General features: G+C 37.4%; 2 protein-coding genes and 1 long non-coding RNA gene across 23 annotated transcripts in view; all 3 read left to right on the top strand.

The window, feature by feature from the left end:
- rg (A kinase anchor protein rugose) overlaps positions 1–11,882 on the top strand; it is a 400,245-nt gene extending 388,363 nt beyond the window's left edge. For all 20 annotated transcript variants that reach the window (XM_087353730.1, XM_087353742.1, XM_087353732.1 and 17 more), the window contains 7 exons: positions 824–1,001; positions 1,274–1,354; positions 1,944–2,111; positions 3,826–4,089; positions 4,386–4,582; positions 5,842–5,993; positions 7,790–11,882. In XM_087353730.1, coding sequence (XP_087209856.1) covers positions 824–1,001; positions 1,274–1,354; positions 1,944–2,111; positions 3,826–4,089; positions 4,386–4,582; positions 5,842–5,993; positions 7,790–7,880 — 1,131 coding nt within the window. In that variant the 3' untranslated portion in view covers positions 7,881–11,882. The remainder of the gene's footprint in view (positions 1–823; positions 1,002–1,273; positions 1,355–1,943; positions 2,112–3,825; positions 4,090–4,385; positions 4,583–5,841; positions 5,994–7,789) is intronic.
- A 548-nt stretch (positions 11,883–12,430) lies between these two features.
- LOC147873050 (uncharacterized) lies at positions 12,431–22,644 on the top strand. Of its 2 annotated transcripts, none has more exons than XM_087353748.1 (5): positions 12,431–13,764; positions 14,074–14,213; positions 15,083–15,215; positions 16,432–16,620; positions 19,513–22,644. In XM_087353748.1, exons 2-5 carry the CDS (start codon positions 14,196–14,198, stop codon positions 19,569–19,571), a joined length of 399 nt encoding a protein of 132 aa, XP_087209874.1. In that variant the 5' UTR covers positions 12,431–13,764; positions 14,074–14,195; the 3' UTR covers positions 19,572–22,644. The 2 variants fall into 2 exon arrangements, with proteins under 2 accessions (XP_087209874.1, XP_087209875.1); XM_087353749.1 differs by having other exon boundaries at positions 19,502–22,644.
- LOC147873049 (uncharacterized) overlaps positions 18,339–26,439 on the top strand; it is a 26,227-nt gene continuing 18,126 nt past the window's right edge. Inside the window, exon 1 of the long non-coding RNA XR_015536541.1 lies at positions 18,339–19,398. This is a non-coding gene — a long non-coding RNA (uncharacterized LOC147873049). The remainder of the gene's footprint in view (positions 19,399–26,439) is intronic.

Below are 26,439 nucleotides of genomic sequence, written 5' to 3'. Positions count from 1 at the left end.
GGCTTGTGGGTACAGACCAGCATTTAAGAGGAAAATTCTGCTCCCATCTTTTGGGATGAAGATGAAGGCAGTATGTCTCTTCAGAACACTGGTATGTAGAAGTCCACATGGCATTACAACCCAGGAGACCAAAGCAGTGGTCATAAGAGGTTGTAGAGCATTCAGTGAAAACTGCAGTGTGCACATGTTTTTAGCAGGGATTGACCATAATCCCAACATTTTGATTTAACACCCATAGATTGTGAATTATAGTATTGCTGCATTAACCCATAACGTCGTGTCACAGATGTGATTGTCTTGGGACGGGATGCCAGAGTGCCATACGTTCGATTCATGAACATAGGCTTACAGATTGAAGCTTTGCTGATTTTGTTTGTTCTTAAAATGTGTCCATACCATATTTTTCTCTTATTTGTAGATTTGTTTTTTAAAAATTGTGTCTCTTGTTTTCTGTGTTGTTTTTTTATCCTTCTGGCTTGAAGCCTTTACCCACAGTAAATTTTACAGTCTGGGAATGTGAACAATACCAAATCCCTCCTCTTTGTGATCATCTTACAAGCAACTAACTGCTGTTTAATAGAAAACAGTGATAATTAGAATCATGAAATTCTCTTGTAGGCACCAGAACTGTTTCTGTACATTTCAGTTCAGAAAACTTAATAAAGGTATTTTTATGATTTTTATAATTTTAAATTATGGAATTATGATTTAACTTAAAATGGCTGAATGTGGTCCACAGCTATTAAAATCAATCTTGAACTTTTGAATTTCAATGTTTTTTGAATGTTGGCCCCAACTTACACAGAATTTGTATCCGTTGCAGTCTCCGATGATGTTCTCTAGTGTGCCAGAAGATGTATGTATGACTATGAAGTTCCTGTCTAACTCTCCAGTGTGCCACATCTCGGCCAACACCTACCCTCAGTTACCACTCCCGTCTGTTGTCACGGTTACCACCAGTCAGCAGTTTGCTGTTAATCGCTGGAATTCAAGCTATGCAGGTATGTGTTGTCTCTTTAGTGTTGGTTGGAGATTGTGTATACACGTGTCTCTGACAGCCAATTCCGTAGAGCTTATTGTGTTCTAGAATGATGTAGATTCTATTTGTGTTTACTTACCCATCGCATTTGAATAGAATGTGTTAATATTTTAACTTTCATATGGATTTCAAATATAATTGCTGAATTAAGTTCAATGAAGATGACTGTGCGATATCAAGAGTTGACTATGCTCCTTCTGGTTATTTGTAATATTATTTTTTAAATATTTACAGCTTCTGTACAGTCTCCAAGTTATGCTGATACACCACAAACACCAACAGCCAATTTGCCACTGTCAATGGACCCTGTTCTTTGTAAGTATAGTTGCAGGGTTTTGTGTTTGATTCATGTTTTTCTTTTTTAAAGAATCCTACCACTTGTCATTTTTGTACAGAGATTGTAACATTTGATCAGTGAATTTTTACATAATGTAATATTGCCAATGCTTGTTGGAAGTTCATTATTAGAATTTAATTTTTGTCTCTTTTGGACAGTTGTTGCTCTTTATACCACACCTCAAATTTGAATTTGGAATTATGATAAGATTTCACTGCAAATTGAAGATAATGAGAATGATGTAAAGAACATTTAATCATGATGCTACCTGTTTCTTGTCCAAACCAAGCTTTATTTTATGAATCTGATAGAAAATAAGACATTGGTCGCCCTCAAAAGAATGTTGATTGATCGAACTTTGACTCAGAATCAGTCGTTGGTCCAAATCTTGATGGGAATAAGATGAAGAAGATTTCTTTGCAGTGAATACATTTGTTATTTAATAATATTTATAGTCTGCTAGAGAATAAAATACTTTTCCTTTCAAGGAACCATATTCTTCCTGCCCCCCACCACTAGAAGTTTAGTTGTACCTAGAAGTCTAAGTTATGTGCTTACTAATTGCAGCTCAAACAGGAAACAGTTCAAATCCTATGCAGCGGCGCCATCTGGGCGATAATTTCAGCCAAAAGATACGCATCAGGTCAAATTGTTTTGTTACAACAGTGGATAGCCGTTTCCTCGTCGCGTGTGGCTTTTGGGACAACAGCTTCCGAGTGTTCTCCACCGAGACAGGTACGTAGGTTAACAGACATGGGTATACAACTTGGCCACTTCCTATGGTAGATCTCAAGGGGTTGTGTGGTTTTATGAAATCCAGATTGCATTGGTGTGTCGTGCGCACTACAAAGTTTTAAGTACTTAAGTTTTATCTTTAGAAGCAGCACAGGGTTCAGAAAAACATTAATTGCATTCTTTCCCTTTTCAGTGTTTCTACATCTGTATTTTTATTTTATAATTTTGATCCGGATTAATGGAAATGCACTAATACATAGTAAAATAAATTGTTTCCTGCCCTTGATTCTATTCATGGTTATCACCTAATAAGTAGAATTATTAGAAGTAAAGATTTTAGAGTTTGTGTATGTTATTTTTTTTATGATCATTAGTTTAATTTTTTATTTTTGGTGGGTGGGGAGAGGTGTAATATTTGTGTTGTTATTAATAGTAAACATTTCAACTGAAATGTACTAGAACATAGCATATAAATTAACTGCTTTGATAGCATCAAGGTGAATCTGTAAATACCACATGTTATAGATTAAGGTTATCTAGAACTATTGCTTGAAGACTATAGTTGCCTCATTAATTAACTTGAAGATTTCCGTCTTCTGGGTTATTGCGCTGTGTAGCCCTGATGACGGAGGCAGTATGACCTCTGAAACGTTGGTTAACATCGACCAGACTACGCAGCGCAACAACCCAGAAGACAGAAATCTTCATACTCATCGCCCTGATGACGGAGGCAGTATGACCTCTGAAACGTTGGTTAACATCGACCAGACTACACAGCGCAACAACCCAGAAGACAGAAATCTTCATACTCATCGCCCTGATGACGGAGGCAGTATGACCTCTGAAACGTTGGTTAACATCGACCAGACTACACAGCGCAACAACCCAGAATACAGAAATCTTCATACTCATCGCCCTGATGACGGAGGCAGTATGACCTCTGAAACGTTGGTTAACATCGACCAGACTACACAGCGCAACAACCCAGAAGACAGAAATCTTCATACTCATCGCCCTGATGACGGAGGCAGTATGACCTCTGAAACGTTGGTTAACATCGACCAGACTACACAGTGCAACAACCCAGAAGACAGAAATCTTCATACTCATCGCCCTGATGACGGAGGCAGTATGACCTCTGAAACGTTGGTTAACATCGACCAGACTACACAGCGCAACAACCCAGAAGACAGAAATCTTCATACTCATCGCCCTGATGACGGAGGCAGTATGACCTCTGAAACGTTGGTTAACATCGACCAGACTACACAGCGCAACAACCCAGAAGACAGAAATCTTCATACTCATCGCCCTGATGACGGAGGCAGTATGACCTCTGAAACGTTGGTTAACATCGACCAGACTACACAGTGCAACAACCCAGAAGACAGAAATCTTCATACTCATCGCCCTGATGACGGAGGCAGTATGACCTCTGAAACGTTGGTTAACATCGACCAGACTACGCAGCGCAACAACCCAGAAGACAGAAATCTTCATATTCACCGCTGTGAAAACCTCAAATCTTACATTAATTAACTTGTTTTTGTATTTTTACAAAAATTAATCAAAGTACTTTTGTTTTTTGATTCCATATTCATAAAATTGAATGCTCATTTTTATTCCTCATTTCATATTTATTTTGATGGAACGTTAGTGTTTGTTATCATTCAGCCGTAAAGAGAAGATCAAAAAATTTTATTCCTTGTTACAGCTAAAATTGTGCAAATAGTTTTTGGTCACTATGGTGTGGTGACTTGCCTCTCCCGCTCCGAGTGCAACATAACGTCTGACTGTTACATCGCGTCTGGTTCTGCTGACTGCACCGTTTTGCTATGGCACTGGAATGCTCGTACCCAGACCATTGTCGGCGAAGGAGAAGTGCCTACGCCTCGAGCCACCTTGACAGGTCACGAGCAACCAGTGTCCAGTGTGGTGATCTCAGCTGAGCTGGGTCTCGTAGTGTCAGGATCTTACAGTAAGTTGAGTGGTCCACATTTAGGCTTGTGTTCTGTGTAGTACTGTAGTTGCTACAACTTTGGTGGCTGCTTGTTAGACAGTTGCTCACCATAGTCAACTGTGCCATGAAGCTAACAGTGGTCATTTTTACACTAGATTTGCTAATTCACGAAGTGCCATCGTTGAGGTATATAATGAATTAGTTTATTAAAGTATCTTTATTACATTTATTGAATGTGTTTATAGATCTTTTTGGGACACTCAGTATAAAGGTTGGTTTGGCTGAGTGCAAGGGACTCTGTTTCTATTTCTCAGATGGACCAGTATTGGTACATACAACATTTGGCGATCTGCTGCGATCTTTGGAACCTCCGTCTGGTTTTCTGTCACCAGAGAATATTGCCATGTCTCGTGAAGGTATTGTTGTCGTGAACTATGAACGCGGTCATGTGGCAGCATTCACGATCAATGGCAAGCGACTAAGACACGAGTCCCATAACGATAATCTCCAGGTAGGTGAAACGTTAAGAAACCTATAAACTACTGTAATTTTTGTATGTGCGAGGCATTAATTAATGTGTTATCCGAATTTAGTCCCTTCAGGATAATACCCCACATTAGGCAAAGACCACTTTCTTCTACAGGTATACCTCGTTTTTTACAAATCAAAGGTTTGTGGCAACCCTGCGTCGAGCAAGTCTATCGGCGCCATTTTACCAACATCGCGTGCTCACTTCGTGTGTGCGTTCCACATTTTGGTAATTCTCGCATTGTTTTTTAAGACATAATTCTATTGCACACTTAATAGAATACAGTGTAGTGTAAACATAACTCTTATATGCACTGGGAAACCAAAAAATTTGTGTGACTCGCTTTATTGTGGTGGTCTGGAATCGAACCCGAGGTATGCCTGTATATCCTTTCCAGTTTATTATTCAATAATCATCCTGTCGTTAGGCACTGTATACTCAGAGCTGTTGACATTGTCATCATATAAACAACAGATATAATGCATATTCCAAGTTCGAAAGGTTTATTAAAAAATATTTGTATGATTGTCTCTGGTACAAAATTGATTGAACTATTTATAAATGCATTCAACAACTATTAATGTATTTTAGAAAATAAAATTAACTTTTCATGTCAGTTTTACGTAACTGAAAGAAAAAGTTGCACTTGGGAATACGCTGGGTTAAATCAGCATGTTAAAAAATGCTCATCATGACTAAAATTGTCATTACATACATGGATACATTGCAGATTACAGTTGTATTTTTCATTGTTTCCATAATGGATGGAAGTAAACTCACCTCAGTAAATGAGAATGCTTATGGTGCTATATTCTAGTAAATTAACTAATAAAATTGAATGTTCATAAATATAAGTGTACAGTCAATGCTTCAGGTTAGAAGTGAACATTACATTCATACAAATACAGCAAATAAAATTAACGTTGATTCTCGAGGGCGTCATGTTAGTCCAGACATCCATTCGTGTATTGCCCAGCTTTAAGCTTTTCATGCATTTCCCTCTTGTTACCAGAGTGGAGGTGGATGTAAGCAGTACAATAGTTAGATTTTTTGGCAGAGACCGATTTTATCTGTCGTGAGAGAGTGCTGAAGTCTCTGGTTAATAAACAGAATGGTGAGGTCATATAGCAGCTCATTTTGTTGATTGAATAGCTCCATTTCTTGCCAGATACACGTTCTTATCGGTTCAGATATAGTTACTAAAACAAAGTAGGAACATAATTATGTTTGCGTGCGGCTAGTGTTTGCTGCTGAGTCGAGATGGAGAATACCTGATGACCGGTGGTGACAAGGGCATTGTGGAAGTGTGGCGCACCTTCAACCTGGCTCTGTTGTATGCTTTCCCTGCATGTGACAGCAGCGTGCGGTCCTTGGCACTTTCACATGATCAAAAGTGAGTTCTGATTTTGTTTAAAGAATTTCATAGCTTGTATGAACACTTAACCTTGCCAATGCCTGACATTGCATATGAAAAAATGCTACGTATTTTGCTTTAATTTGCAAGCATTGACCATTTTGTTGTGCATTATCTTTCTCTGTTTTTGTAAAAGAATGTAATTTTAAGGTAAAACTCTGAACTTATTATGAAGGTTAGGTTATTATGTATGTGTATAAATAAAAATTACCAACATGCCGATCAGATAGTCAGTATATATACAAAGCTCTGTTTTACAATTTTGTATTTACTTAAAACTGAAAAACATTGCCACAGTCATTGAAAGATGCTCAAACATGAAACTTTTGACATCATAGCAGACGTGAGATATGTACATCTTCAAATTGCCAGACCAAATGGCAGCACTATGCATGTCAAGAAGGAAGCATTTTTGTAGCTCAGGGAGTAATATTGAGTGTCATCGTGAACAGAAAAGATTACTGTATGGTCTGAAATTTCACGGTAAACAGTAATGTATGAACATTCATTTGCAGCTGAATGTCACAGCAGTAGGGTTAAATAGCTGCAGATGCCATGTTATGTGCAAGCATTTTTTACTTACTTTTTTATCAATTTTGATGTAGCCTTTTACCTTCTCCATGCGGCGATGGTTACATTCTGCACTACAGAACGGTGGATACATTGAACATGAAGGTTATGGTAATAAACATTGGTCCATTATTGTGTACAGTCAATTTTGGCTCTTAAGTTTAATTCATAAACTATGTGTGGCAACTAATTTGGCAAGTGGTTTTTTATCATAGTCGTCGGTACCAAATATATTGACGTATTTGATGGAAGCCTATTTGCGCATGCTTCCTGTTAATTACAAACATGTTCAGCAACAAAATAATAAGAGTGATAGTAGAAATGTATTGGATATGACTGCACTAAAAATATTTTCCTTTATTCTGACATTGTACAGAATGTAAACTTAGGTTTTAACCTGTCCATGAAGACTACTACAAAGTTATTCACTTAGATAACATGAAATTGTTTTATTGACATAATTTCTGAAATGAAATATAAAATGATGCTCTCCAGAATTTTCTCTGATTGGTGAGGCAATATTTATGAGATGTTGTGAAATAAATATGATCTTAATGCCTAAAATAGAAATCACCATGTACTTTAAAAAATCCAAGAGGTTCCCAACATTTCTTCTCATCTTGCGCACCACTGAATTAATAATGATGACAGTTTGTTGAAACTTTATGACAATTTATTAAATTGTTGTTTTTATTAATTATTCACTTAAGACATGTAAATATTAACTTTGATAGCAAGATTTTTATCATACACGGTGATCAGTACTACAAAAATGTACACAGGCCACACAAAACACATCTGTGGGATGTAGAGTGAGAACCCCAGGAGTACATCATTTTATTCAGAATTGCGTCAGTTTGTTCGGGGGTAAGGGTGGACATTCTGTAGAATTACACTTAACTGATACCATTCCTGTTGGCTGCAATGGGCCATTCCCTTAGTTATGTTTATTTATAGAAATAGGTCACTACATTGTATAATTCTTGATTCAAAATTCCTGTTCTACACTCTGTTTTAGGAAGCTTTTAAAGGATAATAGGTATCTTTAGTTTTATTTACTAAATAAATAAAACGCGAACAAAAAAGGTTGAATACCACTGGTCTAGATCATCTGTTAAGAAGTAACTGCTTCTGGACACGGAACATATCTTTTTTGCTCCGCTTATGTGGAAGTTGGTTATCATAGATTTTGTTGTGTGATTCAGGTTCCTACTGGCTGGACTTGCCACTGGATCTTTGGTTGTATTTCACATTGACTTCAATAGATGGCATCATGAGTTCCAACAGAGGTACTGAAGCATCGACGTCTTGTCCGGGCTGTATTTCAGGATGAACAGTTGCCATGACATGTAGCTTGTTTATCATTGGCCAGACAGAATTTACTTGGATGGTGCTCATTTTCAGATACTTGAGCTGTCTTTAATTTTCTTAAGTAGAACCAACTGACGCTGTACTTAATTTGAGTTTATGTATTTTTATCACTAGTCAATAATAATTTCTTAGCCAAAAGTCTTTATTTTCTCACCCCATATTACAGAATTGGAGGTGTTTGATATCTTAGCAGTGTGGTTAAGGTGCATATGTTAACAGTTCTGCTAAACACTCTTGTAGAAAATTGAAACAAGGAAGTATTTTTCAGTGACCATGCTTAACATGCCTTTCTCTTTGCTCACTGATTTGACTAATCGTTGCCTCTCAAATAAAGTGCACCTGCCTTCCAGGACTGTTTTTATGTATTCTCTGCAGAATTGTGTGTAACATCTCTTTAATATTAATTGAAGGCAGCCTGTTGTGTGATGATTCAATTAATGACAAAGGATCCATCAACACTACTGGGGACAGATTTTTGTCATTCATCGTAGCCTCGGCCTGTTTTCAGTTATTGTCGAACAGGACACGAAGTAGTACCAGTACGTAATCGTCTGTAGTCGGCACACTGCGTCTTACTTCTGGATACAATAATATAAAAATAAAATCATTATCATCATTGTGACACAAGGGCTTAAAAATATATGTAATGTGAGGGCTGCTGCACCATTCAAGTGATATATGTTAATTCTGTGAAAAAGCATAAAGATTAGATACCTTAAAATATATCTGAAAGGGGTTTCAGTAATGATTTGTTAATGCTGGTAGTGGATTTTCTTTATACAAACAATAAAACGTGAAATTGTGGTTTGTCAGCTGTTGAATATATTTTGAAGGTCAGTTCTTTTCTGAATTAATTATATTATTACTAGATAACTGCAGTTAATATAAGAACAGATTATACTCTGGACCGTCTAATCGTGAATTTAAGACGGTTATGTTTTGCCATTTCGTGTTACAGTGTCGTTACTCGCATTATAAGCTTAGAGGCATTGTCGGCATGGTCAGTGGAATATACTTAAACAGTCTTTGTATTTAGTGTACAGTAATACTTAACTAATATTAGAAGATATTTTTATTGGACAGCCTTCTTTGCCTCACAAATATTTTTTCTTAGTACTTTGTTATAATTATTTAATTGTTATTGTAAGTGCATTGAATATATTAATGCATCAGTTATAATTAGATAAGTTATGTTTACTTAAGGAGAGTGAGATAAGTAATGGCAGTGACATTAACTTACATCATCACTATTTGTGTGTTGTGTGGGGCTGAAATCATTAATTTTCTTCATTAAATTTCAACCAGATGACTTTTATGTTGTGAGAATGTAAAGTATAACTGGTTCATTCAGTAATATTTTACATGTAATAAAATACAAGTTTAATGTGATCTATGAAGTAGGGCATTTTATATGCTTGTTAGCATAAGTGAATTTTATGAGTCAAAGAAATGAGGTGATGATGATGACTATTATTATTTAACCATTATGGCATATGGCCCAGATGATTGTTTGCCCATATTTTCCTAACAGATTTTTTAATTATGTGTTGGTTTATTTTTTACTAATGCCTGTTCACATGGCTGCTGCATTTCTTGTCCAAAGTAATGTGTCACCTTAATTTGGGCATAAATAACTAAATATTATTTTAACCTTTTCCTAATATGTACTGGATGGTTTTTAGACAGGTATTTGATTCATATTACTGTTAATAAGTCAGTAGTTTTATAATCAATCCCTCCTATTTTGCAGCATGTTAATTGATACTGTTTTCGTTGTGGTGTAAAAATTGTTGATTGCAGCGAGACATGATATAATGACTTTAGGGTATGGGCACATAGAAGTGACTAGCTGATAGAATTTGTAGTACATCAATATTTTTTTTAAGTTATGCCAATTTAGAAACCATTCTTGCAGGTTTGTTATGGAACTGCGGTAACGAAAGTAACGTACCAAGTGACGTTTATACATTCCAGATGCTGTGATTTCTTTATCAAGTCTGACTGAAATTTCTTGTTGTAATGGTGGCAAGTCTTGTTAACCGTAATCGTGATTGAACATGTAATACTCGACAACACGCATCGTTTTAAATGTATATTATCAAATGTAAAAGAAATCTTAATCATACTTATAATTTTGAAACTTCCATTAAGGATTTCACTGTATGTATCTGTGATTAGATATTGGCCATCCTGATGCTTTTTATACAACAGCACTATTTAATTCTTATAATCACCATATTATTTAGTTCTGGGGCAAACTGCTGCCTTGAATCAATATTAAACACATATGTCAGGGTTTTCATGTTCAGTCCTGAATTCTGGTTTGCTCTGGCTTCGTCCTCATAAGAAAGGATGTTGAGATCAAAATTAAAAAGTATTACAATCTGTACTTAAAAATATCTGCCAATGTACATAATTACTATTGCTTAATTTTCAGAACATGAAATGAATTTTATATAGAGACTATATTTATCCACAATTTTTATGTTCTCCCATGAAATAATTCAGCTAGAGTAGGAGGCAGGAAACGTGTGATTGAATAGTACTGTTTCATAGCGGCACCATAATACTAATTCATTGTTGATATATTGGCACATAAAAGTTGCAGTTTGTAGGCAGTGTCCTAGCACATGGGTTCACCAGTTTGTTATAATAGATTTCATAGCACATTATGTGGGTATGGAAAAGTACTTACAACTATTTTGTGATTTTTAGAGGTTGGCTTTTAATTAATCAACCAAATTGTTTGCTCAGAAAAGTTGCAAATGAAGCACTGTGTCGCATGATGCTGCCACACTTAATCGTAGATCTGTCGCCGCAGCGTCCGACACAATACGAGACTCGACTCCCACGCACCTTCCTCCGACTGTGCACGAACAGTGTGACTTTTCCATCTGCCAGGATTCATAATTGCAGTGACAGTGTGTTGCCAATGAGAAATGGAGTGTGTGGAAGTATGTGGAAAAAGAAGTTTATTTGACGGGCAGCAGGTAACGAGCATAATAAGCACCTGGATGAGGCGTGGCTACCAGTGACTATTTATGTTTCCTGCCAGAAGATTGTGGACTGCTGCTTTCCTCCTGTCAGATATAGCAGTAAAATCTTGCATTCGATGCATGACGCATCAACCATCTAGTCACTCTAATGTGCGCACTTGCTCGGCTTCATTTTTGAGTAATTCCCTCCAGACTGATGAAGAATTTATGTAAATTATGTATTGTCCATTTTACATTGCAAAAAGAGAACTTCTCATTGTAAATAAGAGAATGAAAGTGTCTATCGTAGAGCGCAGCACAGAATTTCTTTTCGACTTTATTTTTTGAATTATAATTTTGTATACGTGAGTTTGATGTCGGCAATAACAATCGAAACAAAAAAGTAATCCGGTCCATATTTTGTCAGCCAAGTAATGAAGATGTACGTTTTGTAGTACTTTGATGTGCATGTTGTAATCTGCAGACGTGACTACCTGTGTTTAGTGTTTAAGGAATGCTTTTGTTAACCAAGATAGCGCCACTACCTGGAAAAATTATTAACCGATTTCTTCCGGAGACTGAAACATTAAATCTAGAAACATAATATTCTTTGTAGTTTCAGAGAGATTAGGTGGAATGGTACCCATAGTGATGTATTATGCAGAATAGTTTCCAGTACTTGCCTTAGAGCAAGTAGAAGATTTGGTTGCAGGTGATGTAGTCAGGAATCTGTCTGTCCATGTGTCAGAATTCAGACAACCCCCTGAGAGGGTACACAAACAGAAGAATAATACTAAGTACAGAGTAACAATAATTTAAGGCTTTTCATAAAGTGTGTGTGTGTAATGTTTCCTAGCTCCACATCATTGTTGGTTCAAGTCCTGCCTGTACTTAAGTACGTGTAGTTGTATAATTTATGGAAATTAAGAAAAAATATATATTGTATTGGGGACTTGTAATGCTATTTATACTACATTCACTGTAACTCCGATTTGAACTTTATTGCACATTTTGCTTCTCAGAATTAATTTCTCATTGCCATTTTTGTACTGTGTTCCTATACATGTCTTGGTCTACCAGATTTCCTATTTTCACGAGGTTTTCCAACCAAAGTACATGCACATTTATAAATGTGTTTTGCATTCTAAAGCAAATATTGTGTTCTGGTAGTGAAGGTACCAGTGCATTTCAGAATAATTAAGCTTCTGCAACTCTTGAAATTGCCAAGAAATCCTGCTCATTATCTCCAGAAAAGTCCCCCGTTCTCTCTTTCTTCCCAAATTCAACCTGTTTCTTCCCAAGTAACACCATTTCCAACAAGGAAGACAATGCTAGAATTGAAATAAATAAAATAATAAAAATACTCGTGTTTCAATTTCGTTGTGTTCCTGCTGTTTTCATTTCTGGTGTTATGGCAGTATTGTTTTCTTATGTTCTTACGGATGTAGCCAAACCTGGGCCAACTTGGCTATTTCTTTTGTTCCAACATTAAATATCGTGTTTTCACTTAGCCTGAGAAGTAGAAGTGTGAGAAACAATACCATATGAATATTTAAATACTGATAAATATAACAGCGAAGGTATTGCTGCACAGTCAAGTTTTTTAAATTTAAACATTTGCCGGTTATTCTGTTTACCAATGACACAACAGTAATCAGACGTGCCAATCCCGCCGAACGAAATGTGAAAAAACGTTGCCAAAGTCTTTACTAACGGAAGCTGTGAGTGGGATATTTGCTTGTGTCCTTCAAAGTGTAAAGTAAAGTAAAGTAAAGTTTGTCCCACTATACGCCATGTAGGCGCTTGGGGTGAGAGGAGGTATAGCTCCTCTCTTCCTTGACCTCGGCACTAGATGGGGGTGAGTGGTCAGCATGACGCCCCGGCCGGCTTTACCCCCGGGAAAGGACCCCGGTACCCATTGGACAGGAGGCTGGGTGGGCCCCAGAGCCGGTCTGGACGCAGAGGCCAGAGGAAAAATCCTCTGCCCCCGTCGGGGATCGAACCCCGGTCGTCCAGCCCGTAGCTAGTCACTATATTGACTGAGCTATCCCGGCTCCCTTCAAAGTGTAAACATGCTTTGTAGTTGTGATATGTGTTATGTTGTAGTTCGTAAATATGTGGAAATATTACGAAAGTGATTGATTTTGCCACCATTTCAGTCGTGTGTTTAGTAGGCCGGAGTTGAATCGTTCAAATATTCATCTTCACTAGTGGCAAGTAAAAAAAAATTATTACATTTGATGATAGAACTGCAACTTCTGGTTCAGCAAAGTTGCATCTAGTAGTCAGAATGGTGTTTTGATTGACAGGAAGAGGAGAAGAAAACGGTAGATGTAAGTAGCGTAGTGTGCAATTTTACAAATTATAACTGTTCCACGTTACTGTAATGAATGGCATAGAGAGTCTTGCAGTGTGTCTGAGCTAAGAGGGGAACCAAGATACATCTGCCCTTCATGTTATTGCTAAGGAACTACTTGGAGTCTTGAGAGCAGAGGTTGATACTTGATAAGTGGTAGAGTTTGTGTGAATCATGTATTGCTTATAACATTAGTAATTATATATAGGTATAGATGTGAGGGACATAGTGGTGTCTTGGATGGATCATGTATAGTATGACTAGGATCCATGAGGGTGTATTATCATAAGTCACCAGTAATGTAATGCATATGTAGCCGATGTTGTGTTTAATAGAAATTATGATGGTCCGCTTTACTTGTAGATTCTTGCCATGTATGCATGACATGGAGCAGGATATGATGGAGTGCATGTCCATAATATACAGGGGCTTTCTGACACAGTTTAGTTTGCAACTGCGGATAATACGCAGGTACAAGGTAAGTATAACTGTTGCTGATAAATTTCTATCTTCACATTGGATAAAATTGTCATCCTAAGTAGTCTGTGATATGACTTGCTTCATCGTAACATAGAAGTTTACTCAAGATGTCACTGATCATTGAAATTTCTCTATTACATTAACAGAAGTAAAGCATGGCAGATTAAAATGGTTACTTAAGATTTATTTTCATCTTCATTTGCTTCTTTAGACTCGTCCATCAACAAATTTAAGTTTCCTGTTTTCTGCGGCATACAAATGTAAGGCAAATATAATTAGTACATTATATACAGTGTCTTGTTTACAGGCTCACTCCATGTGTACACAAAGGCAGAAAACACTGAGTTTAGTGCAGCACTGTTGCCAAGATTTGTCAAGTCTGGAGATCAGGGCAACCAATGGTATCAGGCTATTGTTTTGCTTCCCAGCATGAATGAGTCTTTTCAGGTATGTTAACAAAACTGTCTACTTCTAAAAACTCTTAATAAAATGCCCATATTTAAATAAAAGGTTTTTTGGATGTTAGCCATCGTCTAATAAAATAATAAAATTGAATGACTTTTGGAGATAGAGTCCCATCTCCAAAACGTCGTTCAATTTTGTTATTTTATTAGACGATGGATAACATCCAGAAAACTTTTTATTTAAATAACTCACTATCGTTACAAACTTTTAGATTTGAAAATGCCCATATATTCCTTCATAGAGTTGAACAAAGGCATTTGATATGTAACAGATAACTAACTCATTTAGCAGAGGCCTTCTTGAGAAGCTAATGGTCACTTAGCTAGTCAAGAAATTTTATGGAACCCGAAGATTCATTATTATATGGGTGAAAGATATTATATTTAGTAATGTGCCTATGTTATTACTTGTACAACTGAAGAGACATTACTTCTCTTTCATGTGTAAAGTTTTGTTTATAAATAATAAGGCTTCTTCAGTGTTAAGTTTATCGTTTTGAAAGACTCTATGCATGTAGGTGCCATCATCAGTATAATACTGTATCATTCAGATCATGTCTTCATTGTATGCATTCCTCCCATATTTCTTTCCATTTTCCAAATGTCCATTCATCACCATTTAGCAATAGAAACAGTGTAGTGATTGTATGAACATTTTTATAATTTCTCGCTGCCATACTTCTTCCACCCCTCTCCCTTCAGTCAGTTTCCGTAACTCCCACCGAGAGAAAAATGTTTGGACGCTACTGACACGTTTGTTTTGAACTCGTCATTTTTGGATCACTTAATGGTGTAAGGGCTTCCACATTTCCACAGCGATTGTTACGGCGTTACCCATTACTGTGTGCACAGGTGATTATAGAAGCAGTTCGTGGTCCTGGATATGTCAGTGACATTGCAATTGATGATGTGAAGATTGCAAATGGGAGTGAACGTCTGGCATCAGTGACACATTTACCTTCTCCTACAGAATCTGTCAATCAAAGTGAGTCATTTGAAGTGATATACTGTTTATACAAGTACTGAGCTTGGAGACTTTTACTTTACAGCTGTAATTAATTGTCCAAATAAACTTAACAGGTTCATTGACAAATCTTAATTTCATTGTACTAGGCTGTGTTTGACTTTGTTTTACCAGTGCATTCACGCTATTGATATAATGATTTTCTGTGTCATTTAAATGAATTTATTTCTGGTGCTAGAGGACCTTTTAAATTAAATGCCAAACATATGGGAGTGGAGTGCTTTAAAAAGGTCTCTATAATTAGCTTATAGAAGTTGTATTGACTCAAATTAGTATGGCTGTTGTTAGGAATATTTATTACTTGCCTGTAGGTTAAGGTAAATTTGTCATTGTGCTTAATTAAGCACAACACCATGCTGACATATGGGGGAGTGGAGAAATAGCTCCATAAATTCTTAACTTTAGCCAGCATAACTTTATGAAGCTTCATGCATTAATACTGACCCAGTTTAGAGACTTTTTAACTGGACAGTTCTTTCTTTATTTTAAGCCACCTGTACAGAGAGATATAAGAATTATGAATCTATGGAGTTGAAGGCATGATACTGACAAGATTTGTATAAAATGAAATCAGTTTGATGCAATGTTATATGACTGAAAAGGGCTGGTGTTTGACATTGTAAGGATTAATCACTGTATGTTGACATCTGATGATGACTGTCAGATGGGTTGTTGCGTCATGTAATCTGGTAGAAGTTTACTTGATATTTCAAAGGTGTTTGCTGCCTCTGAAATGTTGGTATGTTTTTACTGGACTATGTGGCACAACACCCCAGAAAACAGCCATCCTCATACTTTCTGTTGTGAAAACCTGAAATCTCACTTATTGACATCTAACAATCACAAGGGATTAATTCTGTCTCACTGAATTAATTTCTGTTTGAAAAAGGAAGCAGCAGATTTGTTCTGATCCAATGATTTCTTTGCAGTGATTAGTCTGCAAGCCACACTTCCATTTGATACCAGAGCATTCTGAACCTTAAACATTATATCATTGCACATGACGAAAAATTTTCGTTTTAAGCGTTTCTTTAATGAACTCAAAAAACCCATCAACAGTAATAACACAAATTTTTAAATGTTTATGGTTATGTGACAACACTTTTCATAATACAAAGTCTTGTTTTCATTTTATCTTATATAATTTTTTTAAGAATCTGATTTGTTTTTATGTCAGATGGTGGTGGAAATGAGATCTATGACAGCACACAAAGCTGCAGATTACGATGCACAAGTACCATCACTGCACTTACTCGTACAACAGCCGTAGCATCAGAGACACCTGTATTTGCAGAGTGTGAATGCCATGCGTTATGTCTGCAAACAGCGACTTGCTGTGTTGACTATGCATCATACTGCATGCTGGGTAAGTTAAAGTGTAATTTGTTAATTTGTTTGTTAAACAGTCCATTTATTTGCTTATTTATTGATTCTGAAGGTTTCTGACGATGCCGTAATACAATCTGAATTGTTGTTTTCCGGCCCTTTGTCGGTTGTCTAACGTTATAAAATACACGTTTCAAAGACTTTATATTTTCTCATCTTCATGTGTCCACTGGTCCAGTGATTGAGATCAGCTCTTTCTAATGGATCCCAGAGAGTAGGTGCCTCCTTCACAACACCTGAAGATGAGGACAGATCCAGTTCTCAAAATGTTGTGTATTTTATAACATTTGATGATGGACAAGGTCCAAACACCTAACAATCCAAAAATTTACTAAAATTTATTAATACATTCCAATTTCGGCAAAGATCACGCAACAATAAAAGCTGGATAAGACATTATTTCTGCCATACCGTAAATACCTGGTTGACCATCGTACTCATGTCAAAATGAGGTCACGTATGGGTTAACGTCTTATGGAAGTCACGACAAAATCAGTCCAATAGTTTCCCAGATAGAGGTCTTTAAAATTCTCAATTCACGATTATTTCTGCCAAACCTTGAATACCTCGTTGACCATACTCATGTCGAAATTAAGTCACGTATAGGTCATGATCATATGGAATGCACCACAAAATCGACTTAGTAGTTTTCTACATACGTGTCTTTAAAATTCTGACGGTCATATATTTTAATGTTTATTTCCGCCAAACCGTAAATACCTGGTTGACCATACTCATGTTAAAATGAGGTCACGGATAGGCCAAGGTCATGTGAAGACCACAACAAGATCAAGCAAACTGAGAAATATTGGCCTCAAACTTTTCAAGGTAATTCGAAATAAAATTGTCACGCATATAGGAAGAGAGCTGTAGGAATCTTGAGTGACTTTGCACACATCATTTAGAGGTCATAGATATCTCAAGGTTATTTTACGGTCATGTTATATACTCTGTGCTTAATTTGTGTTGGGATAGATTACGTTAATTTGGGTTAGTTTAGGTTGAGTCTAGGTAGGTTATGTTGCTTTTGGATAATTAAGGTTAGTTTAGGGCAGGTCAGATCAGTATGTGTAGGATTAGGTTAGATTACGTGGTACCCGTGTCGCTGAAATTTCGAAATTATTTTATACATCAGTGGTCCCAACCTTTTTGTGCCTGCAGGCATCCCCCTCGCCGCCCCGGGTCAACTGTAGGCACGCAACCCCCCCCCCCCCCGCGTGCCAACTGTAGGCACGCAAACCCCCACCGCCCCGGGTGCCAACCGCAGGCACCCTCCCCCGCATCGGGTGCCAACCGCAGGCACCCTCCCCCGCATCGGGTGCCAACCGCAGGCACCCTCCCCCGCATCGGGTGCCAACCGCAGGCACCCTCCCCCGCATCGGGTGCCAACCGCAGGCACCCTCCCCCGCATCGGGTGCCAACCGCAGGCACCCTCCCCCGCATCGGGTGCCAACCGCAGGCACCCTCCCCCGCATCGGGTGCCAACCGCAGGCACCCTCCCCCGCATCGGGTGCCAACCGCAGGCACCCTCCCCCGCATCGGGTGCCAACCGCAGGCACACTCCCCCGCATCGGGTGCCAACCGCAGGCACCCTCCCCCGCATCGGGTGCCAACCGCAGGCACCCTCCCCCGCATCGGGTGCCAACCGCAGGCACCCTCCCCCGCCCCGGGTGCCAACCGCAGGCACCCTCCCCCGCCCCGGGTGCCAACCGCAGGCACTCCCAGGGGCACCCCCAAAAAAACCTCCCCGCGAAGGGAGGTGGAGGCCCAGGCCGTTCCTTGAGCGAGCAGAGGCCCGGGCGCCTGGTGGCGGGTTCCAACGAACCGCCCGAGTCGGACGAGTCCTACTCGTTGGCTTTGCGCTTGCACGCTACTGAAAACAGGACCTCGTGGGCGAGGCAAGTCGTCCGACTCTTTCGACTAAGCCACCTGGCAACAGATCTTGTCTACAGGATATAGCAAGATCTTAATAAGATTAGGTATGATAAAAGGACCACTCAAAATTCGAAAATAGTACCAGCAGCGAAAGCGCGGTAATTGATATCGAATAATTCCGAAAGGGGGGCTCATCCCCAGCGGCCGAGTGGTCTTAGGAAATTAAAACAAATCTCTCAAAGCAGATAATAACGTCTTGCGCCCTCTTTGCGGGATGGCGCTTGTGGTGGGTCCCCATGTTCCCGCACAGAGGACGCTGCCAGTTATTTTATGTTTTTTAGCTTTTTTTAATTCTCTGTCCCTTAGTTATCTCTGCCGACAAGCGTTTGACGAGATTTTCATCTTTGGTTTTCCCTGCGTGCTCCGCGAAACTTGTCAGGTCACCGGTTCCGAGGTTTCTTCCGAACAAGTCGACTTTCCTTTTGCGGTTGTATGTCTCCTGCTCCGGTACAGCGCGTATGTGTTCAGTCTTTACGTAAGTCGGCCATTTTGTTAATTACGTCTCAGCTTGTGTTTGTGTGGACGATGGTAATTTGAATTCGCGTAAGGCTTTAGCTATTTGGTGGTTTTTGTAAAAATTTGGCTGGTTTTTATGGTGGTGACGCTTCGAATATTTTAATGGCATTTTCTGGTCTACCAGTAATCGCGGCGTTAAAAGCAATTATCCAGTTTCTGATTTTTATTCTGACAGTTTGTGCGTTTAATTAAGTACTCAGTGTTCTTTTGACCCAGTCTGAGGTTGATACGAGGGCTTCAGATGTGTTCAATTGGGCTTGTTATGGGACGGTTTGATACTACGCGTCAGTGTTTGTTAGTGTCGAAGGTAATTAGAACGCTGGTTAAGTGAGGCTTTTAGCATTTCTCCATATGCTAAATATTTTATTGCAAATTAATGATGTTCTTGTTATATGGAAACTGTTTATTAGTTTATTTTTAGAGTTTCCGACATCCGGACCATCACCACAAACCCCGAACCTGTGGGGCGGAGTTACCTAATCTCGTCTTAATTGGCGAGATTTGTTGTAAAGTTTCAGTGTTGTGAGGTGGTTGTGAAATCGGTACCTTGGTCTGGAACAGTGAGTAAACAAGATAAGATTATTTTGCAAATATGAAATTTATTTATTTATTTTTTAAATAAACTGTAAATATGACAAAGTAAGATATGCAGGAAGTGTAATTATGAAATAAGGAGTTTCACTTGCAAAATGGTTCTTAGTTGGACTGCGTCTGTTACATTTTAACTTGTTTTAAAAGTACTACGTCTGGGAGGTTTTTCTGTATGAAGATTTCTCAACCCACAGACCCTGTGGCACGTGTGACCCAAATATATGTTTTAATATTTTTCATTCTGTTTTTGATGAAAATTGTTAGCAGATTTGGGAGTATTTGACAGTAACTGTTACTGTAAACAAGACATACAACATTAGGCTATGCAATTTTCTTCTCTGTGTGAGTCTTACGTATTTTCCCCTCTTCATCCAAGGGCATTGATTTGTGGATATCACCGATGCATGGACTTGTATTAAAACCTTTTATTATGTTAAATGATTGCATCGCCATTTACCAAGACACGCGCTGTTTCTCATTACTTGTGCAGTTTTGCGGAAACACGCAGACAGAAACCATTGTCTTTACATGGATTTCAGGTAGATACCTGCTGTTACAATTGCAGTTTCATGTTACATGTCTTCAGAGAACCGAAATTAATATCAGGTTTACCATGTTCTACCCAAATGTGCAATTTCTTGCTTGAGGTAAGTTGCATACCTAACCCTTGTACTCTTATATATTATTTAAATCTTGTCCGTCTAATCACAATAAATTCTTATTAAATATTAAAATATTACAATAATTAACATTTAAAATATTAAATGATATTCTTTATCGAAATATTCGATTTACATGACCATGATGGTCTAATGTAAATCGAATATTTCGATAAAGAACATCATTTAATATTTTAAATGTTAATTATTGTAATATTTTAATATTTAATAAGAATTTATTGTGATTAGACGGCCAAGATTTAAATAATATATATTTATTATATCACAATATGACGCAACTTTACCATCTCACTTGTACTCTTTTACAACACGCTGCGTTGTGTATACAGGGTGTTTAAACAATTAGATATATAATGCATCCAGATGAGGTTCATTTGCTGTCAGTACGTTGAAATAAATTATATGTGTATTCAGTACTTTGATGACATGTTTTATCTTTGTTTCTATGTTATCCAATTTTATATGAAATGATCCAAATAATATTCGTATATGATAAACATCTGTCACATTGCAATTAGATCTTATCGACATTTCAGAGGTGCTTTCTGCCATCACGTGAAGTAAGATTCAATGAAATATCATCAGATTGCACGCTACAACATCCCAGAAGTCAGCCATCTTCGGATTTGTGTGTGGTACTCATGTTGATACTTAAAAAGAAATTATATCATATGAAATTCATATTTCTTGTTTGAAAAATTTTTCAGTCTGTAGTGCACATTACTCCATCCTTACTCCTTGTGACCTTGCTGTTATTATAATGACGTCTCCTAACATTTGGTTCTTCAGGAGACTTTATAATGAATTCGTAAGACTTGGCTCCTGTTTATCGATGTACTATTTAGCAAATACCAGATTTAGTGAGTTTGTCTTAATGGGAATGACGTAAATTGAAATTTGATTTTTAAGTTTGTGTTTGTTTCAGATACGAAATAGGATACAAGACATAATCACGTAGACATCTGTGAATTGAAGATATGTTAATGTCTGAATGTTTTGTTATTTTACTTGGATTGTTTTGTGTTCAGTTAAAGAGAGGAGAGTGTCCTCATTTCTACGAGCATTACTGTAATTTTATTTTGGCTCTGGGTACATATTATTAATAACTGATGCTCTCTGAACTGGAGTTGTTGCATGACTGATTGGCAAGAGAAGATGACCATAAGTTGTGAGGAGGTAATCATAACCTGTGAGAAATGCCTTGGAAGCTGAGGAAAACTTTGACATTATTTGGTATTCTAGCCAAGCTTAGAAAATGAGTGTTACAGAGCAACTCGTACCTAAAGTAAACTATTTGTCATCTAGATTAATATTGTAAATCAATGAACTTGTATACTTTGGAATGAAACAGCAATTATTTCTGAGTCTTGTTAATTTGGATTGTAAAATTTTCAAGTATGTGTGAAGTATTTAAATGATATTAAGTATTATACAAGGACAAGTGAAGTTTCGTAATCTCAAGTTCCGTGAAAAGGTGGAACATCAGTACAGATGGTATTTTTTTGAACGGGGTAGCTTGGTAAAATATATGGACCTTTTGTAATATGTACCTCCATGTAAGTTCAGTTTATGTATTGAAGTTAAATATAAATATTACGCCGTGAAGTCAAAGTCGGACTTGTTTCTTAGCGTCTGATGACCATCGAGTCTCCAGCGCGTCACAGTCATCGCAGTCTCTTCTCTTCGTCGTGTTGCAGAAAAGGAAGTTTGAGATGAGACTAACCGAATTCTTCCAGTCAATTTAGCAACTCGTTTCGTTATGGGAAACAGATCTGAGTACGTGGTAGGCCAGCGTCTGTCTGTACGGCATACGTGAAGCAAATTGCATTTGGAACGCGTGGGGTCAGCGAGGGTCGCCATTGTTCTCCACCTGGTTTACGTGATAATCACATCACCACACAGGAGTGACGACGAGGCACTTGGTTCTGTTCTCTTACGATGACCTCTCGGCGGTAAACATAAAAAGTGATGATTTGCGATATTAACTTACTCTAGTTTCAAACAGCTGGGTTAGCCTTATTTAATGACCGTTCACCTACTGCAGAAGCTGATGGTAAGAGGAGGAGAAAACTGCGAAAAAGTGTAACAAGTGTACCTAGGGAACGTGTTTACTCGGCATTGTTGTTACCTAGGGAACATTTCATTACATTACATTCAGCTACCACAGACCCATCTTAAGCGTAACTAATTCAAGTTGAATAAGCAACGTCTTAATCAAACTTTACTCAATTGTAAAGCATGTATAAAGGAAATATTTAGAATAAAGCCAATATATAAACTTCCTTTCTGTATAGACGTATTTACGTCAAATTCTCCGGAACCTTGGTTCCACTGACAACTTTTTGAAGAATGTATCCCTGAATTAAAATGAAGAAATAGAAATGAATATAATGACTATGCTGGCTTAGGTCTTTGTCCTACAGAGAAAAAAGTGTAAAGCTCCAGACTCTGGTCTTCTTTACCCCCTAATAAGGGCTGTGTTGGCGTGTGATTACGTTTGGACTCTGAAATGTTTTGAGCGGTTTGTACTCATTCTGGGTCGTAGGATTAAAAACATGGCCGTGGGTTTTAAAGTACGACAAAGTTATCACTGGCCACAAAAAATACACTTTAACTTCGTATAATATAAGGTTGCCATTTAAGACTTAATAATTTTGTGATTCAGTGGTACTCCATTTTGTGTCCGTTATTTGTGAAATTAGCTACAGAGGCCTAGCTTAAGCCGCGTATGTAGTTGTTCTCGGTGGCTCACTTAAGACACGATATACGCTTAGACTTGCGACCTCATGACTTTACAGAGTAAGATGTTATCCAGACCTTGAGTGCTTACACGCTATTTGTTTAAATTTGTAATGTATTTCTTGGGCAAACCGCTGTATGACATTTGTAGTGTGACAATGTACTCGTCACCATGAGAACGTGAAATGTAACTTTATCTGTGATCCATAGCGTGGGTAGTTGTCTGATAAAAAGTATCTGTGCTTAATATTTATCTTTGCCTTTCCCATAATGCACCTCGAAACTTGGCAAGCTGACAGATCAGAGGTTTCCTTAGAGAAGTTTATTTTCACCAAGGGAGTTTCATTGTACCTCTGGTTGAGTACGGACTTCCGGAATCCTGAGGTAAGTCGGGCACATTTTGTGCCCTTTCGTTATTGCATATTGGTTACTATTGTGGTTAGTTGCGGTTATTTCACAGCCTTGAAGCTTTATTTATCTGTTTTTAGGCTTTTAGGCCTAATTTCAAACAAGTCGCCATTTAATTTGGCCAATGCTTTGCGTTAGTTCGTCCATCTGCTTCAGTTACTGTTGAAGATTTAATATTTTTTTGAATACTTCGTAGTAATATGGTGGCCTTTATGCGATTTTCCACCATATTTGATGGTCGAACAAAATACACGGTGCCTTACACTCCGCCTCCGACTTCAGAAACGTTTATTATTGTTGACTTTGTTGAATTATTATTTTGAAAATTTCTGCGTTAATGAATTTGTATTCTTTAATTGTCGGTGGTATTTATGCTTTACCATTACTTGAGGTACACAATTTATTAATAGTAAAGGCTGATTTAAAGACTACGATATATATTTTCTGAAGCTTTAACTACGACTGAGTTAAATTTAATCCTACTCGGGCTACTAGTCGTGTTTTGTGGTTTAATGGACATTTAGCTAGATGATACGGCACATAACCCAATAACAAATCATTGGATTCGAGTTTGTCATATTGGGTATCTAATGGGTCTCCTTTATTTTGCGTATTATATTTTTTAAATTTTTATCTGTCGTTGATTTTATGAATGTTGGTTTTCTCTTAAAGTCCCCATTAAGTATAATTTATGATTTGAAATGCAATGACATTTGAGTTTTATAGAGAGGTGAAAATGTGGATCATGATTTTGTAGGTTTTGTAGATTTTGATGGTTGCGTAAGTTTCGGAGAAAACTATGGTTTCTGTCTGCGTCGTAGAGAATGTCGTATGTGTAAAATATAAATACATTTATAATTTGGACGGTATGAAATTACGTAAAATTTTGTTTATACGCAAGTGGACCTTCGGTTTATGAACGATTGTGTTCATTCATAGACAAGGTGGTCACTAAATTTTAAAAAATAATAATTTTTTATGGTAATTACGTGAGTTTGGAATTTTGTCAGAAGTTTATTTCTCCAGATTATATATTATGAATTTTAAGTTAACTCGGTGTGGGGGAGGGGATACAGAGTATCCCAAACTGCCTGCATTTAATGCTCATTACATTGTTCTGAAAAATTTCTCATGACTCTGGTCACGAACATTGAAGCATGATTCAAGAGCATCACACGATCTGCATAAATACAGATCCCTTCAGCAAGGGCATTTGTTTTAATAAGCTGAGGCAAATCTCCCATCCAAACAGCTCACGGGAATGTAGAATGTCCACAGGGGGTTACTGAGTTTATGCTATGAGTTCGGAACACTGCACTACTGTGCAATTGGACTGACGAGCCGGATACTGGTCCATGCAGCATACCTGCTCTGCGAAGCGAAATCGATCTTGGTATACAAATTATGGAAATAAATGTGGAGTATTCTGGCTGACCGGAGATCAAGGGTCATGGGGGTCGAAATTACAAATGCACACAGAATTTAGTGAAGAATTGGTCTGAAGAAGCGAAACATTATAGCAGATTGTTACCACTATTTTCCTCGTCCCGTGTTCGTTTCTTGGCCCGAAAATTGTCTGTGTTAAAGTAATCTCGAGGTAAATGCTGCAAAAATTGTCTGGAAATATGCGATAGAATTTTGAATTTAATTTTGTTGTTGTCAGCATCTGTTTTGCAGAGTGTTAAGCAACGTACATAGTTTAAAGAAAGCTATTTAAATTAAAATTAAGAACAACGAAATCTTGTTTCGAGAGATGAAACAATAACAAGGATCGATGTCAAAGTAAACCCGTCAAATGCTGGCCAAAATTTGTTTGTAAATATCAGTTGATTTATGTACAATTTTTACGTAATTCCATTTTGTAACTGCTTTGCAAATTATATCCGTGCTCTGATAATAAATGGAGATTGAAAATTAAAAGAGAAGGACAGTTTTACAGTTCCTGTGTGAAATGAAGTAATTAGTCTTATGAGGAAATTAACTAGACTTCGGAGCTGCTATGGAGATGATAATTAAGTCTCGGTTCATATTTACACACACACATGTAAACAAAAGATTTCTTCCGCTGCATTGTAAACGTGTGAAAGGCGTGTTTATATTATGTTCATCACGTATAGTCACTCATTCAATGTCTTTATGCCTAAATTCCTCGTTCTTTATTACTGTTAATGGCTCGTCAATATTGTGCGAGACGTCCGGGCATGTCGTTAGTGTTGTAACGATCTCAATCCTGAACTTGATGTTCGCTAATTTACACTTAAAAAATGAAAGAGGACTTTGTTGTGATGTTCAATGGTCTGAGCGAGTGTTAACGAATTTTATTACACTTCGGTGTTACATAAATACTCAGAATTAAGTCTCACCGACATGATTACACAGCACACAACAATAATTTTACTAATTTTTGTCTTATTAACACAATTTATTTGAGATTTGAATCAAGATCATACTCAAAGTAGGCACAGTTTGATATTATTGTTGTAATTTATAAATATGCAAAGTAGATTGGAAGTACTTCAATTTACAGAATTATTTATTTACTATTAAATTATTAAGTTAGACTCGAATTTTGAATTTAATTAACATTCTTTTCTTATGATAAATATCTTTTGTCACACTTGAGTTTCGACGTTTACTAAGATTTAGAACGATCACAAGACTAAAACATATTTTTGTGTAGACGGAACAGTATTTAATATAATTATGACATTGAGCAAGGGGATTAGGCTAGTATGATGTATTGTGAAAGGATTAAGGAGTTACGTAAAATGTACTGTGGATGAAATTTATTGATCCCTTAGAGATGGTCCGTGTTCTAGGTGCGGTGATTTGCGTATTCATACGTAGTAAATAATGAAGTGTCATGAACTGTACAATTCACGTACGATTTATGGCGGAGAGAATGTGTGAAGTCGTAATATTACGTCGTT

The sequence above is a fragment of the Zootermopsis nevadensis genome, unplaced genomic scaffold, assembly GCF_977971745.1.
Source record: "Zootermopsis nevadensis isolate Lab colony 2312 unplaced genomic scaffold, Znev_1.0 Znev_ptg000022l, whole genome shotgun sequence".
In the NCBI taxonomy this organism is placed as follows: Eukaryota; Metazoa; Arthropoda; class Insecta; order Blattodea; family Termopsidae; genus Zootermopsis; species Zootermopsis nevadensis.
Note: the sequence above shows the minus strand (reverse complement) of the source record. Positions and strands in the feature narration are given on the sequence as shown.

Bases quoted from the DNA above. Each gene is read 5' to 3' on its own strand.
- LOC147873050 (XM_087353748.1), top strand. The intron at 15,216-16,431 runs GTGAGTCATTTG...TTTTTATGTCAG, and splicing joins TACAGAATCTGTCAATCAAA to ATGGTGGTGGAAATGAGATC. The intron at 16,621-19,512 runs GTAAGTTAAAGT...GTTTATTTTTAG, and splicing joins TGCATCATACTGCATGCTGG to AGTTTCCGACATCCGGACCA.